The sequence below is a fragment of the Anser cygnoides genome, chromosome 14, assembly GCF_040182565.1.
Source record: "Anser cygnoides isolate HZ-2024a breed goose chromosome 14, Taihu_goose_T2T_genome, whole genome shotgun sequence".
NCBI classification, from domain to species: Eukaryota; Metazoa; Chordata; class Aves; order Anseriformes; family Anatidae; genus Anser; species Anser cygnoides.
This window is the reverse complement of record NC_089886.1, coordinates 19784475-19800983: the sequence shown is the minus strand read 5'-3', so window position 1 is coordinate 19800983 and position 16509 is coordinate 19784475. Positions and strand designations below refer to the sequence as shown.

Sequence of the window (16509 nt, the reverse complement as noted above, 5' to 3'; positions counted from 1 at the left end):
AACAACAGCAACAAAATCTTAAGGAGGAAGAAGAAGAATGGCAATTTCCCATTCAACACAATATGGTAAAAAATGTTCATGGTAAAAAATGGCAGGCCACAGGGAAGGACACGACTCTTAGACTGAAGTGACCAAGGAGGACAATGAGAGCTCTTGCTATCTGACCTGTCATTCGCCAGCAGTAGGATAGGTGGCAGAGAAAAGGCAGGAGCTACTTTGGCCAAAGAAACTTGACTTTAAGCTAGTGAGACTTGCTACTACTTAACATAAAATAATGTAAATAACAGTTGAGATGTTAAGGACACCAGTAAGGATCTTTATCATTAATTATTATCTTAATACTGTGTTTTGTTATTTAATTTTTGTGTTATTTTTCCATCGCCAGAAAATATGAATTTCAGATCTTACCATCAGGTGCCTTAAGATATGGTCAGCTCCCTAACACGTTTTTCAGGATACCCAGAGATTACCAGGACACACAACCCAGACGTTGCACAGGCACATGTATGAAGCAGCTCTGCAGAACACAGACAAGGATGCTATGTCCCCTGGTGACCAGAAAGCTTACTGGCAGGCAGTGGAGTAGGAGGGAACATGCGTGAGCCCCAGATGCTGTGAGGGAGTTTGTGACAGTTTGCTGTTCAGAAAGGAACTTACGCTACTAACATTAACTAGGTGCATATGCTAGACTTTTGTTATAAAACATGCAATTCTTTCTAAAATCTCTTGTTTTGACACAAAAAAGTTTTGATACTAAAAAGTGTGCTTTTGCACACAGAAAACAGACACGTGAAATGATTAAGAATTTTTTGTCAGAAGATTTCAGCAAACTGCTATTGTCACTTGTCACTGGATACTTTCACTGTGGAAAAACCACCCGTTTCCCAGATAGCTGCAATTCTAACACTGTGGCACATGTTAGAGCCTGACGAACAACTGACTCTTTTGCCCAAAAAGTGGTTGTCTCTCTCCATCAGCCATAAAAAAGGCCTCAGGTGCTTAAAGACGGGGAACAAATCCAGCCCTAAGTTAGTGCTGGGGCTCATGACTACTGGTCTGTGGTACACTTGAAAATTGCGAAGTTCCCCATTGCACAAGGAAATAACTGCAACTGCTTTTGCCGCTCACTCATTCCACATCTTGGACAAATGGCTTGTGTTTTTCTCCAGCTGATGAAAAATCTAATTATGCTAGTTGTGAGAACGCCATTTATATAAAAAATAAACCAAATTCATTATCATCCATTTGAATTTTCTTAACTGATCCTGCTTGTACTTGAGTAATTGAAACACCTTACTTAAAAAGCAGAAGCCTACCATGAGGTATCCCATCTTCAGGCAGTTGTAAATCACTCCTAATATGATGCTGTATATTTCTGACATAAGTGAGCACTTCCAAGTACTCTCCTATTTATCAGATTTAGGCGTCTTATGAATGTCGTATTAATTATGGTGCAAAAATGAACTGTAGGCCAAAATCTGCAGATAATTAGAACATGTAATGCAGTGCCAAAGTTAACATTAATGAGAGAGAAACGGTAATACAGACTTAATGTGAGAAAAGGGGGAAAGTGCCCACCTTCTGCAGCTTGGCATTGAATGGTCTCTCTCATCTTACTTTTTTCCCCTGGTGTTTATAAGTAGAAAATGGGCTTAGATGACTGAACAGGAAAGCTCCTTTGTTGATTTGTAAGTTAGCTTAGTTTCTGTCTTTCAGTGCCCAATCTTCTGTTTCTCTTGTGGATATATCAACTATGATAACATAAAGGAGTTACAGATCTGTGATGAAAGAAGTCAAAATCTCTGGACTGACTTGGTGTTCTTGGTTGCTGTGTGGATCCCATGCTTTTGATCACCAGCTGTTGACACACTTCTGTCCGTGATGTCCAAAGTCCAAGGCCCTTTGTTAAGGTTGAGCCGAATGTCCTGCAGTGGAAAATAGGGAAACAGATAAATATTCAGGTCAAGTGTCTGAAGGACAGAAACATAAGGAGGCTGAGAAAAGGGAAAGCTCTAAGCTGGCGGAGAGGACAAACAATTGAAGTGACTATCAGCAAAGCCAATGATGAGGTCTATTGGCACATGGAGTAGTCTTTGCAGAGAACCACTGCAGAAACACCCTTTGGATGGACAAAGTTAGTCTGGATAAACTAATGACTGGTGGTACAGTCCTGTATCAGCAGAGGGGTGGTCTGAGGTGGCCAATAATCTCTGTCCTGTCACTAATGTCTCATTTGGACCTGTTAGGGTGAGGAAGAGGCCCCTTCCAGCCCAGGTGCCTGGGGTTCTTCCTGGCGATGCCTCCGTCATCCTGTGGCTCACTCTAACGTGAGATCCAAAGCTGCTTCTCCAGAGTTTGTCCCAGCAGCTCTAAACAAAAAGGAAAACAGCTTTATTTTTAAACTATTGCACCATAAGCTGACGTTTTGCCATCGTCAGTCTCAGCCACCAAGGTGAGAGGGGCAAGGAAGGGCCTCACGTCGTCTCCCTGTTTCAGCACTGCAGTGATGCTTAGCACCTGAATCTGTGTGGGGAGAGCTGGGGGGACCCTGGCAGCTCTCCAGGTCTGGGCAGAGGGGAGCAGTGAGGCTCAGCTGCCCCACACTTCCCCCCCCCCCCATGTAGTTTTCCATGTGGGGGGCTTGCAGTTCTCACTCTCCCACCCGGGAGGAGGTGGGATAGGAACTGCTCGTCCTTCCAGCGAGGGGAGTGTGAGATGCATTCAGGATGTGCCGGAGAAACACGGCAGCTATTGTTCTAACGGGATCAAAACTGCTAATGGTATAATGAGGCAGATTATTTTTAAAGTGAGCTTTGTGGTTTGAAAGCTGCCACATTTGACAGCTCGGGAAGGCACAGGCACCTGCTGATGCATGAAAGGGAAAATGCAATGAGGCCACAGGAGCACAGGGGTAACAGCAACAAGTTTATCATCTCCCTGGGAAACAGAAACTTCGTTCTCAGCTTCTAAGTTCTTTTTTTCTTGGTTTCACTGTTTCTTGGGTAAGATTGACAGCAGAGAACAACTTTGACAGCAGTGACAGTATGGTTTCGTTATGTGGTTATTTGATTTATTGAAGGTCTAGATGAGCCCTGTTGGCTCATGTCCAAAAGGCAACCAAGCCATCAGCAGGTGCTCAAGGAGGAGATCTGGTGATCCTCTCCCAAAGCGTTAACTTCCTCCACGTGACCCTGTTTTCTGGCAAATGATTTAACCCAGTCAGCTGCTTGCTCTGCTAAAGGTTTGGTTGCATAAGACAAGCGCTAGGAAATGCACAGACCAACTGATGTACCTCCGCACAGACACAGTCACTCAAGGGATCGCATCCTGCATTTCTCTCTTCATTAGGTTTAACATAGTCATTGTTTGCTCTTCATACTTGAAAAGTTATTAAAACTCAGGTATATCTTAGCAACATCCACGTTACGATCAATAACTGGTCAACAGTGACAAACATCAGATGAACGCTCAGAGCAATCTCCACCGAAGGCAATGGAGAATAAACCTGTTCGGTGGTGGTCAGGGCCAGCACATGCTGCCAGGCCAGCCTCGACAGCTCCCCTTGTCTGAAACCACGTCTCATAAAACTGGGACGAGGAGGCCATCAGTGGTGAGCACTGCTTCAGGGCCAGCAGAAGACAGGACAGCTGCTGGTGGTGGCTCCGCGCACAGGCGGGGCTGCAGCGCGGCCGTCACCAAAAGAAAGAGGCTGTTGCTAAAAGGCACAGAGGAAAGGTGGAATCTAATTACTGCAGTGAGAAACTGGAGGTGCCAAGCCAAACTCAGTCATTGTTTCGTTTCTGCTTCGCTAGCCTGAGAACATCATTACGGTCAGTGAGACAGAGGCAGGATATTCCAAGACTCCGAGGGTGTGAAGGATTTAGTGGAGGAAAGAAGTTCTCCAGTAAATAAAACACCTTTCCTACAGCTGTAGGTTGTTCTGGTCTGGAAAGCGTTTCTGACACTTTTAAATTGAAACAAACTCTTTTTGTGTAAGAGATTAATCGTGGCTGCTGTAGCACCACAGCCCTGAACCGAGCTATAATTTAGTTGCACCAGACACTACTTGTATCTGAAATGACACAAAGTTTGTTCCAAAGAGGCAAAAATCTAAAGACAAAGCATACAAAGGAAGTATTATTGCCTCTATTTCACCCACAGTAGAACAAGGCCCAGAGAAATTGCACGGTTTGCCCACAAACAGGAATTGTTGGAAAGCCACCTCTGCAGCCTGGAGCTGTCCTGAGACCCCGGCAATCTTCTGTAAGCAAGCTCTTAAAATAGATCACTGATGAACTTAGCAGATCTTTCTTGTTATTAGCATGTGCTTAGTATTGGTCTGTTTGCTTAGCATTAAAATACCTGTAGTCATCTTCCTGATTTTAACTTTTGATGTCTATCAAGAATATAAGTATTATCCAAAGGGGTTATTATTCTGTACAAAAATGAGATTTTATGACATCATGGAAAAGGTTGCAACTGGTAGCCAGAGATAACGACATATAAAAACATGTTCCTTCAGCCCTGTTTTTTTATTGAATTTGACTTCTTTGCTTCTTCAGCTTCTTTGCTGACCTGTGTGAAATGCCTTGGCTGACTCAGGCCAGGCTCCTAATTAGTTATCTTCCTTAATCAATCTTTATCCAATATATTTCCTGTGCCAAGTGAAGGGTTGTGTTTAGCAAGCTACCAGAGAGACCAAAATGATTTTCCTCCATTCATGGAAAAAGTCTTCTGAGCAAAAGAGCAGTGTGCTGGGATTAGCTGTCGAAGCTAAAGTAGCTTAAATGGGTTCCTATAATTTTTCATAGACCATATTCATTAATAGAGCCAGGCAGTAAAAGGAATAAAAAAGGAAGATGTAATGAACAGTTGCTGTTCCAGGGAAACAAACTGATTGGGTCAAATTCAGTGAATGTTTTCAGCCGGAGATAAAGAAAAGGAAACAAGATCCTGAAGTGTTTTGACATTTTATTTCAAAATCACATTTCAATTTACTATTTGCCTACAATTTCAAAAGAAGTTAAACATCCTCCCTTAAAAAAAAAAAAAAAAGAAAAAAAAAAGATATGCTTCTATTGTAAACACAAAAGTAAATGAACTGGAGGATATTTCATTCTAGTTTTGCCAGAAAATAGTTTGAAGCATTTGTATTGTACGTCAAACCAGAGCAGCAGTGCCTGTGTGTCGGTAGGGTCACAGGGCATAATATGCATTATTTGCACACCTCCACTTCTGGAGATAAGGACACCCCAGTGCAGCTCCAGCAACTTGCCCAGAGCTATCTGGGAATGCCCTGACCCATGTTGGATGGAGGTGCTCTGGCAACACACCCTCGGACTGCAGGTCCTGAGAGCAAGTGGGAGCCAGGGCTGCTCCTTAAAAATAAGAGAACAGGCAGCTTCAGCTAAGGAAAACATCCGTAAAGAATGATGGAACAAAGGAAAAAGAAAGGTGAGAAACGAACATATTGGTCGATGCTTTCTTTGTTTTTCGTGACTTGTCAGATGCAAAGAAAGTCTTTTTTATTTTTTATTTTTTTTCCAGGGGTATGTTTCTCTCATTTAAAGGCTTTGCTTACTTGGAGAACTGACTGCTAATTTTAAATCTGAGGAGGCATGCAGAAGTCTTACAAAATGTACTAGAGGCTGGATTATGTGGGCTGGAGACAGCTGTTTTTAAAACCTCTAACAAATTTAGGAGAGAATGATGAGTGCTTAATTCCAGCTCACGAGGTCTAAACAGCATTATTTGATTTAATGATAATTAAGATATTCAGTATAACTGCTCAAGAGTGGAAAAAAATAAACACATGTCAAGAGATAGAGACAAATTTGTATTTATGTTTGCCTACCAAGGGCTTTAAAATCAACATTGCTGTCAGAGCTATCTAAATAATTTAGCAATCCAAATGTTTTCCTGAGGTTGGATTTTCACCATTCAGCTGCACTCAGAAAATCAAACTTTTGGTGATATCTGCCTGGATTTTACCTGTGTTTTGCCACGGGATTGCATCACCTGTGAAGAACAATGGTCCCCTGGCAGCTGCCCCTCTTCATTAAAAAAAAAAAAAAAATTAAATAGGAAGACTAGGACAGATCAACTATGCTTTCGAATTTGGGTAGGATGTTTTAAGAATTTAGGGATATGTTCTCTTTGGGGATAGACTGAGGTTGCTTGAGAGAAATCCCCCGAATGGGTGGGCTTTACACCCTGACAAAGGAGGTCCCTCCCAGCATCTGAGCAGAAGACACTGGAGGCACAGGAGGGTCCCTGCTGTAAGGCTAGTTGCAGAGTATGGATTTCATTTTCCTCACCACATTACTGTGCTTTCCTGGTCGTGGCCATCAAAGGACAGACAGATGGCAACTGTGCGTGGTCATCTCTTTCTCTGCCAGAGCTGCACTAGGTGATTCAGCACCATCTAGCCAGCCCCTTTGCTCAGACAATCACACCAAACCCTTACGGGCTCTGCAGGCTGCCAGCTGGCAATAACGAGAAATAGCCGAGGAGGAGGAGATGGAGATGCTCGTCTGCCGTGAAGACCAACTCAGCTCCCAAACAGAGCACAAAGCCAGCTGTAAGGACAGCTTCAGCCTCCCCTGATATCCTCCAGTCTGAAATCCTGCCTCCTGCAGCAGCCCAGGTGGGAGCCCAGAAGGTCGCCACGTGCAGCTCTGCAGCGATAAAGGACCTGTCTGAGAGTTGAGGCAGTTCCCCTGGAGCAGCTCCCGTTCTGTTTTCCCCATTTGTGCTTTCTGTATTTCTCTCTGACTCATCCCTGGGGGGACAGACAGACATCAGGATGTCCCAGGCAGGCGCGGGGCACGACCCACCTTCAGCAAGCTCACCTTCACTAACGGGTTGCAGGTCATCACCTCAGGGAGGATACACAACCAGCTTAAAGCTTGTTAGGAAAACTGTTAGGAAATCTCACAAGTACCTTGCTTGTCTTAGAAACAGGAAGAAACGAAAAGCTCACAGAGAAACAATGGAGCTATTCACCCTGGAAGCGTTAGCAGTATTGCTAGTTTTACAGCACTGAATATGAAATCAATTTAAGTTGTTCAGCAATATTGATACATGTCAACAAAAAGACAGGATGAGTTTGTCATTTTTTGCTCCCGTTCACTGCAGGAAATGTGGTGAGTGGGTGTGGGGGAGTTGCTCTTATCCTGCTGTGATGGTTTTCTGCTAATGGCTGAATGTGGAAGTCCAATTTGGTGGCTGGAACCGTGATTCACTCAGCCCCGAGATTACAGAGTACTGGCAAGCTTTTCATTTCATGGCCTCTACGAAGCCGGTAATTGTGAGACAGGGACAATTCTCCACTGACCTTTTAATAATTAAATATGCAGCTGTACTAAAATCAAATGTTTCACGAAAATGCATTTTATTTGGATCACATGGATTTTTTTTTCAACAGAAAATGGAAATGAAACAATATGTTTTGTTCACATTTCATTTTGACATATTTTGTGTATTAGGGGTTTAAAAATATATACTTTTGCCTCTTTTAAAATGAAAATCTTCACAGTTTAAAATAGCAAATTCCAGAGATTCCTGGATTTTACGTTCATTTTTCTCAACTTTCTGAATGTTTCTCAAGATTGCCTAGTTTTCCAGAATGTCAAAAGCATCTTCTCAGGGAGCAAATACCACTATAATCAGTACACTCAGCTCCCATATCTCTGGAGGGCACTCCAGTGCCACAGGCATATTCAGTGCTGCTGTACTAAAACACACGCTCTGTGTTTGTTCCTCACCCACTGAGATCCAGGATGGTCCACACCACGTTTCCTGTGTCCTTCTGTCAGAGACAAAGAGAAACTGCACCGCCCTTACCCACATTTCTGTTCTCTACAGGCAATCATTTACTTTGGTTGGTGACTGCCATAAAATACAGAATTAAAAGACTGTTTTCTACCTGTGAAATGTGAATAAAGTAGGCAGATGCATCACTGTCTGGAAAAACTAGCAGTCATCTTAAGCTGTTCTCTCTTTCCCTTTCTTTTATAGAGCATTTATGAATTATGTTGTTTGCATTTATAATTATGGGGCCGAACAGATGGTGGAAGGCTTATTTCAGAATGATGTGTTCATTAGAATAACCTGCTCTGGTCTGCTAAGTGATGGTTAACTGTAATCCCCATTTGATATTGAAGAGAGTTATTTATTCATTCTCTGTAAGTCCATCTGAAAGAAACGGAGCTTTGAGATATGGGCACTATATTGAGCGTGAAGCTACAACAATGGTGCTGCGGATATTCCAGATGGGGAAGCATTGAAGAGTTTTGCAGCTGTGACAGAAAGAAAAGGGGAGGGAAAGAGAAACTGTAGACCAAGATGGATTTTGTATCTAAGAAAAGTTTCAATTCTTTATTCAGTTTGGAAGCTCAATTCCACTAAAATTTGGCTACAGGCAACTGCCACCTGTGCCCAGACACTGGTCCTAGGTGAATGTTAAGTCCCATAAATGTAAGGTTCAATGATGGCAGCTTTCATTATTAAAAATGGAAATATCTGCTCAGGCAAGATAGTCTTCACAGTTTATCACAGAGCAGAACCAAAGTTGGGAGGAATGGGAAAGCAGTGGGAAAGTTGTTTGTGTTCACTGAGAGTTAACATGAAATAGTGTTTTCTGGCTTGTTCAGTAAACATCTTTTCATGGGAGCTGTCTGGGAAGGCGTTAGAGAAGCAGCTCCTCTTCTGAGATGCCACCTGGTGGGAATCAACATCTTGGGCTGCTCATCAGGAGTGGTGGGCACCCAGGGCTGTGCGAGAGCAAAGGACCTGGCGCAGCCATGGTGCCTCCTGTGCACAGCACCACTCTCATAGCCTTTGCCCTGGGGCCCCTGCAACCAAATCCTGTTACCAAAAAGTTTCCTGGAGTCCTCAGGGAGTTTCCAGTTGTAAATGCAGGGGAAAAAATATTTCAAAGTGTTTTATTTGGAGTGTTGGCAATCAACAACTTACAAAAGGAAAAAATGAAAGACAGATACAGGCAGATAGGTGCTCCCTCACACTGAATTGCCAGGAATACAGTAGTTAAATCAGTCATGCTGGTAAAAGGCAGAGAAAGGCCTTGGATATGATATGGAGTCTGCTCTTTCTTTTTTTTTTTCTTCTTTTTTTCCCCTCACCTTACGAGAAGTTGTAGACTTAATCCAGATCAGAAACAGGGAAAGTATTTGAAGCTGTGAAAACTTTTGGAGAATGGGAAAAGATGCTGCAGATACAGTGCTCATCAGTTCTTGGTACAGTTCATGCCTAAACGTCCCCATACTTCATGGCCATTGTGTCCCCATCTGAGTCCTGAGCTATCCCGGCAGTGCCGACACCAGTTTAGGAGTACAACCCATCTGCCTGCTTCTGTTGCCCTCCCTGTGTCCCCTCTGCCTGGTGAGGACATGTTCTTCATCCTGCAGAGCAAATGGCACGGGAAGCAGGCAGTCACCAGCTTCCAGAACCCGCTGCCACCCCTGGTCCTGCTGCAAAACCTCACACGAGTCCCCAGTAAACATCAGGACAACAGCAACCACCTTCTGCCAGCTCAAAAGTGGAAGCAATTAATCATGTAAAGAGATGTACTGGGAAAGGACTTCTATGCAGAGAGCAGAGACAGCTGTGCACCTACAGCAGGTTTGTGAGGCCATTAATCTGCCTCCAGCCCAACTGAGAGCTTTGCCATGCTTGGACAGTTGTGGGCATTTATTTTTGTCGATTTTTTTTTCTCCATTGTTATTATGGCTCACTAGGTAAAATGATTTCTCCTGGCCAAGGTTGAAGGGACAGAGGCAAAAAGCTAAGCCCAGTATTTGTTCACAGGCTTTGGAAAGTGCGGGAGATGCTGCCACACAAGTCCTTTAGCCCATCGATGAGACAGCTCCAACTAGGAAGGGCTGCCTTTGCTCCCTTGTTATCAGTTTATTTGTTATTAACGAGCAGCATCTACTGATGTGCTCTAGCCCTCGCAGTTCTGGTACCTGTCCAGGCCCCATGCCCTTTGCAGCACCCGGCAGGCCGCAGGCACAGGGAGCCCAAGAAAGGATGGAGCTGGGTGCTCGGAACAAGGACGATGGTGAAATGCAGGGATCAGGCACAGCTCACAAAGAGATGCCCGGGGGCTCAAAGGGCTGCAGAACTGCACGTGGGCTGCCCAGGCACTTCTGCTGGCACAGAGGAGCCATGGGCATGTGTAACCTGTGTAGGCAGCTTCACACCAACGCTGCAAGCATGAAGGGTAGGTAGGAGGCATTCCTGGCAGAGAGCGGATGCCTTCCCATTCCTGGCCGTTCCCCACTGTCCAAAGAACCCCAGGCACCGACCCCAGGCAGAATGAGGCTGTGCGCTCTGAGAGCGGGATGGCACACACAGCTCGGGGTGCTGCTTCCCCCCCTCCTGGCTCATCCTGCACCCAAGGGCACAGATGCAACTTCTGGCCTGAGGCAGGAGCCCAACTCCACACTGCATTGCCTCTGAGACAGGCGTGATGCCAGGCGGCAGAGCAGGACTCGGTGGAGGTGGCGACTCTTGCATTACAGCTGGGAAAGCCAAAACCCAGCATTTGTTTGGCTTTGCTTCCTTAATGAATGGTACAAGTTGGTGCAGGGGACAGACCTTCAGGCAACACAAGTGGGAAGGTTACAAAGCACCACTGCATCCCGTTGGTGTTTTCTCCCCAGCTTTTACTGGGTTCCCAGAATAACACTAGGGCTTCTTGTTCTGGTCACGGGCCTACAGAAAGTAAAACCTCATGGCTCCCCTCTGCTATGCTGCGAGCTAGTCCAACCAGTTAGCTAAAGAGCCCACTGGACTGTCAAAAACAGCAGGAGATGCAAATGCAATTCTCTCCAAATTGGTCATCATCACAATTAAAGTACCATTTGGTAAGTGTGTGACTAGCCTGCAGCAGGGCCCCTTTACGGGCTGTAACGCCTTTTCATTCTTGGGCTCCACTGCTGGGTGGTGTTTAGGGTCTGAGTGGAGCTGCAGGTGACAGCGATGACATTGCGCCTCACCCCAGGGGAGGCAGGTGCAGAGGGCGTAGGCAGTGTGGGATGCTGCTTGTACCTGAGCCTGGAAGCTGAACACGCCAGCGTGTACACGTCCTGTGAAGGAACTCATTATAGGCAGGAGGCTGAGCAACTAATTTACTGCAGATAATTTATTTAATGCATTTAAACATTTTAATTTTTTTTCTCCTGCTCGCAGATTATAGCTTCCTCAGATGTATTCCTTGCTCTTACTCAAACCTAGTCGACAAATTTCTCTTGAAACATTCGGCCCACGCGTGCAGGGGCTGAGTGTTGTTATCTGCTTGTGGCCAGTGAGATAAATCCTGTGGTGCAAGGCTCTCAGCTGGGCGAGAGCTGAGGCACACACTGGGTGCTTGTGTAGGTCAGGCACAAATGAGTTTCAGCTGCCGCTGTTCTTTCTCTTCAAAACTTGCTTTTCATTAATATTGATGCCTGAAAAATTGATTGTTTTCAGAGTGGATTAATTAAGACACGGTGATGTGAAAAAAAGCAGGGCTGCTCTAAACCTGTCCTGGATCTGACACTAAACCCGTGCCATGAGGCGGGTTGCTTTAACCTTTTAGATGAAGGGAGAAATTACCATATGTGCAAACAAACCTGGTCATATACAAACCCACCAGTAGTGGATTCCTTTTACAGTTTCCTGGAGATGTTGGTAAGATTTTGGTAGGGAATCGTGCCAGTATCAGAGCAAGGCTATCACAGCTGCAGTGTAGCTTTCGCACCCTGCGTACAAATGCTCTTTCCTCCTCTCCCACCCATCCTCTTTCCCCACAGGGTAAACAGCTGGAGGTGTTGATCTAACTGCAGAGGCTTCAGGCAAACTGTGCCATGAGAGACCCTGGAACACCCTAATGACTTCTCTTTAGCTTAATGCGTCTTTGTAACAAACAGCACCGCCTGCTAAATTGCTGACCTTGCACACCTGTTTTCTGACTCCTGCAGAAGAAGAAGAAAGGTTTGGCTCTTTCGATATCCTGTATGAAGTCAGCTTTCAGTGCCTGTCTGTCGTGCTTCTGAGCAAGCCGTGAGTTGCTCCGAAACATGTCTGCCCTGTTCACAGAGCGAGGGGTCTCCTGGCTCTCATCCTCTGTGTCACCACCGCTTGCAGCAGGGATTTTGCCAGCCTCAAGGTCTGGTGGCCCTGCCTTGCCCAGTGTGCCACGTCTGACTTGGTAGATGGAACAAAATCCTGTTAAGACTTCATGGTCGGAGTGTCTGTTCAGTGTTAGATGCAAAATGTCTTTTCCTGTTTCTTACATTGAGTCTGTACCTTGTTGGGAGAACCAGCACATTTTTGGAAAGCTTTAGGATCATTATTTAAAGTGATGAAGTACTATGGGAAGATGTTTCAATGGATATATCTGCATATACAGTGACCTGTATTAAGTCAACCAAACCTGACAGTGTTGAAAACATTAGAGGGCAAATTCCCTTGGGAATATTCACCAGGACAAATTTAGAGAGGCAGTGGATTTTATATCCTGACTTTCATTTTGAGTCCATGGCTGTCTACTGAAATGAGCAGATACATCACTTGTAGGATATCCAGACCATTTACTTCAGGCATCTCAGCAGCATTTTAAGCACCTTACTTTAGGAGCCTAACTCCCAAGTATACTCAATAGAGATGCATGCAGTTTAGTAATGTCAAGTAAATTGATATCATAGTATTGATTTTTGAATATGTATACAATGAGGAGTGCTTGACCTTTTTTTTTCTTAGTTCTTTGGTCTAGTTTCTTCCCATTACCAGCTACACCTTAGAGACATGAAAACCAAGAGGTTCTTGACTGAATCATGAAGATTTTTTTTCCTGTCATGGAGCAAAGTAGGACTTCACATTTGCTTAATGTGGTATCTGGATATTTGGAAGATGTTGTAAGACATGATTCTGGGTTTTCAAGAACTCATTTTACATAAGCCTGTCCTTCTAACTAGCACTGAGAAATCTTTATGTTTTCCATTCCCAGGTACACTGTTTTACATAATGGACATCATCAGGAGCAGGAGAAGCTTCCCATCCACAATGACCCAGAATCCCAAGAGTCCTGTTTCTAGTCACAAACCTAGAAGAGGAATGGCCCAGCTGGAGGAACAGATTCCTTTTAGGGTACCCAAAGGATTCCCAGACAGCAGGACTTTATGAAACCCTATTCATCTGCATTGTCACCGTGCCTCCTGCACTGCCTTTGTACGAATGCCCAGCCACAAACGTGTAGATCCCTGGGGACAAGAGAAGGCACCTGAGCAGAAGGGATCTCTGCATCCACAAGGCTGGTGGGACTACGTGATTGTGGCAGGGCCTTACTCCAGGTGGGAGCACATTTCTGTCAGCGTGAAGAAACACCACTGATACCAACCACCCAGTACAGGGACTCCTGGTACTCCTTTCCAGCTGCAGTCTCTATGAGCCACCTCTCTGTCCTGCAACAGCAAGATCTGAAAGAGCTCTGGCCTGAAGCCCCAACGTTATGTGAGACAACGCTTGCTTTATCTGCCTGCCTGCGACCAGATGCTGTCTGGATAGAAAACAGCGCTGCATTTTCTTCACCCAAACAGGAGGAAGTATTTGCCGTTCGATTATCGTTACTGGTAAAAGGTCAGTGGGAGCTGCTGATTCACCCTGCCCTGCAGAGCTATCTTTGTAAATGCTTTTACTGTGTTTCCTGGTCAAGTTCCCTGGTGGGAGATTCACAGAGTGTACATAGTGCCTGACAAGCTGCAGTGGGACCTGCAGAGACATTTCACAACTAACAGCAGGCCCCATTTGCTGGAAGGCAGAGGCCACCCTCTGCTATTCAGAGGCCCACGGTTTGGATGTGACCCCCCAACCCCAGCAAGCTGCCAGCGCTGCCCTCGCCTGAGCAAACTTCGGGCATTCTTACCAAGAAGAAAGGTTGGTCAAGAGACAGAGTCAGTCTGTGATAGATCACTAAGTGCCATCCTGAAAAATACACCATCCAAGAAACTTTTCTAGTTACGTTAGGAAGACAGACCCCTACTCATGTTTTCCATCTTCATTTTTCTGTTTGTTTCTGTTCTCTTCCAGCTGAGACAAGTTTCAAAACTTTAAAATATCACCATATGCACATCTGTTTGCAAAAAAATCTCAGTCCCAAAGCTGCTTACTGCATGAAGATGTTGCTATGTTCCTTGTGAGCTGCTTCCACTTTTGCATATAAATAGTAGGCAAGGCTGTAGACTTCACAACTTTGGAAAAATGAATTTTATGTAGTGGGAAATACACAGGATCAAGACTACATGCCTCTATCTTATTTAGTTGAAGATCTAACCCAGAGATGCCACCCTGAGCCTAGAAGATAATATTGTACTTTGTTATATTGTGCAGTCATGTACAGACATTTTTAATGTAAAAAGAAAAGGTGACATTATTTATTATTATTTTTTATCAGGAATGTGTGGGTTTTGTTCATTAAAAGCTTCTAGACCTGGGAGCTTAACATTATATATATTATTTAGTAATGTTTCTGTTGCTATGTGACAGATATTTACTGTAAACAAACAAACAAATCCTGCCTTGAACATAAATGTTGCTCAGTAGGAAAAAAATTGTGCATGATGAGAACAACTGGCTGCTCTGCCATGGTGTCAGACTTCTTCGAAATACTTCTTCCACACTAAACCATCGCCAATAGTTTCGGATCATTTTCCTTTGGGATTCAGAAGAACAGTGGGCAGAAAAGCCCTGGCTAGAAGAAGCCAGACACTTACTAGCGTAGAAAATCCCAGGCACTTAGAAAGAGACTATGGATGTTTGTGGCCATGCTGATGGGGAGAGGAGAAGTTATTAGAAAAGAGATGGTGAGAGCCAGTAGGTGCCACTTCCAGGGTCATCGTTAGGAACAGTTCTGCAGCGACCCATTTTCACAGGGCTGTGTTTCCAAAAGAACTGTGTCAGTTCAACCCTATTGTTAACACCAAAACACCGGTGGGTGAATAAGTAGGGCATTGTTGAAAGTTTTGGAAAAAAATGTGTCCAAGGCAGCTTCAGCACTATGGTCTGCACCTTGGTAGAACTGCTCACACAAGCTCTGTCTGGATTTGGGTATGCAGCACTGCAGAACAGGTTGTCTTGGCTTCACGCCAAATGCCAAATTTCTTAAAGAAATCCTAGAGCAGCTTTTCTCTGTCCCCATTAAAAGGCATCAAATTATTGGTGGGAGGTTTCTCTGAGCTACATGGAATCAGCTGCATGGGGATGCAATAGCAACGGCGGTCTTTGTTTCTGTTGTTGTCCCTGAAGTGTTGTTCTCTCCTATATTTTAGTGTGTTTTAGTAATATATTCTCCTTAATTTAAAATTAACTTCTCAACACTAAGTTTTATTCATGGGCAATGTTTAGAAGGCTCTGTCAATGGGAGCAGTAGCTCACTAGCCAAAATGGTCAACAGCTCTAACTTAAAATAAATAAATAAAAAATCAATTCTTAACACCATATTTGAATAAAGTACCAAACACCACTGTCCATGTTCTGTCATACCTCTGGCTAATGGCTGGTTGGACTCAGTAAACCTTTCACGAGCCACACAGCAGCTCCTGCTTAATAAGTCAATGATCTCAGCAATGTTCCTGTGAGCCCAGAAATGACATTGTCCATCATCAATAACACCAGTATTTCTACAGAAAAGAGGCTGTCTCATGGAAAGAACCGGTACTTGATGTCCTTCCTCTGCTAGAGGTACCTGCTCCTGTAGCCTCCACGTTCATTTTCCCATTGGCCATTCTGGCTAGTGGTTTCAGAGCCTCTGCCTGTGCTGAATGATGTGTAATGCATTGGCTGGTTCTAAAAATAAAAATTCTTCTCTATAGATTGCAGTGAACTCTAGCTTATGCTCATTTCTTGTATTTTTTTTTCCCACTCAAAACATAAGATGTTACCAGGTAATACTTTACACTCACCTTGCGATACACTCAAACTACTAAAACAGCAAGGGAGAACCTGGCCACATTCCTTTGAAAACACTGACGCGCCCTTGGGTTATAATACCAGTTCCTGATGTTCATCTGCCAGAACAATCCTGCCTCCTGCACCTGCCCTCCTTCTCTTCACACTCTTGCTTAGACTGCTCCTGAGCCATTTCTCCTTGGCCTGGGCTGTGCCCACCTCATCTCTCACTCTTACACCGTGAGATTTCACAGCTGTGGGTAAGACTCTCAAGACAGGAATTTGCAAATGGGAATTTTGATATTAGTTTCTGTGGCTCTGTTTCTCTGAGTCTTCCAGTGAATTTGACTGAAAAGGGATCTTCCTTTCTTCACTCATCTTTTCCTTCTCTCTCCCACCATCTCTCACAGATTCATTCTACTAACTACGTATTTTATTTCCGTACATAGTTGTACTCATCAGCAAATTATCACACTGCCACGTTTCTAGTCTAGGAACATTTTATATTCTTTCAAATGCAGTAAGCATCAGAAGTGTTAAGCACGCTGCCTACTGTAGCTG

The 16509-nt window shown here is 44.3% G+C and overlaps 1 protein-coding gene across 4 annotated transcripts in view; it reads left to right on the top strand.

The window, feature by feature from the left end:
- Positions 1-15883, top strand: part of HTR4 (5-hydroxytryptamine receptor 4) — a 167867-nt gene extending 151984 nt beyond the window's left edge. For 3 of the 4 annotated variants that reach the window (XM_066977175.1, XM_066977174.1, XM_048064742.2), the window contains exon 7: positions 13013-15883. In XM_066977175.1, coding sequence (XP_066833276.1) covers positions 13013-13100 — 88 coding nt within the window. In that variant the 3' untranslated portion in view covers positions 13101-15883. Of the gene's footprint in view, positions 1-11816; positions 11998-13012 lie in introns of all 4 variants that reach the window. The other variant, XR_010824939.1, reaches the window with a different exon arrangement.
- Positions 15884-16509: the final 626 nt, after the last annotated feature.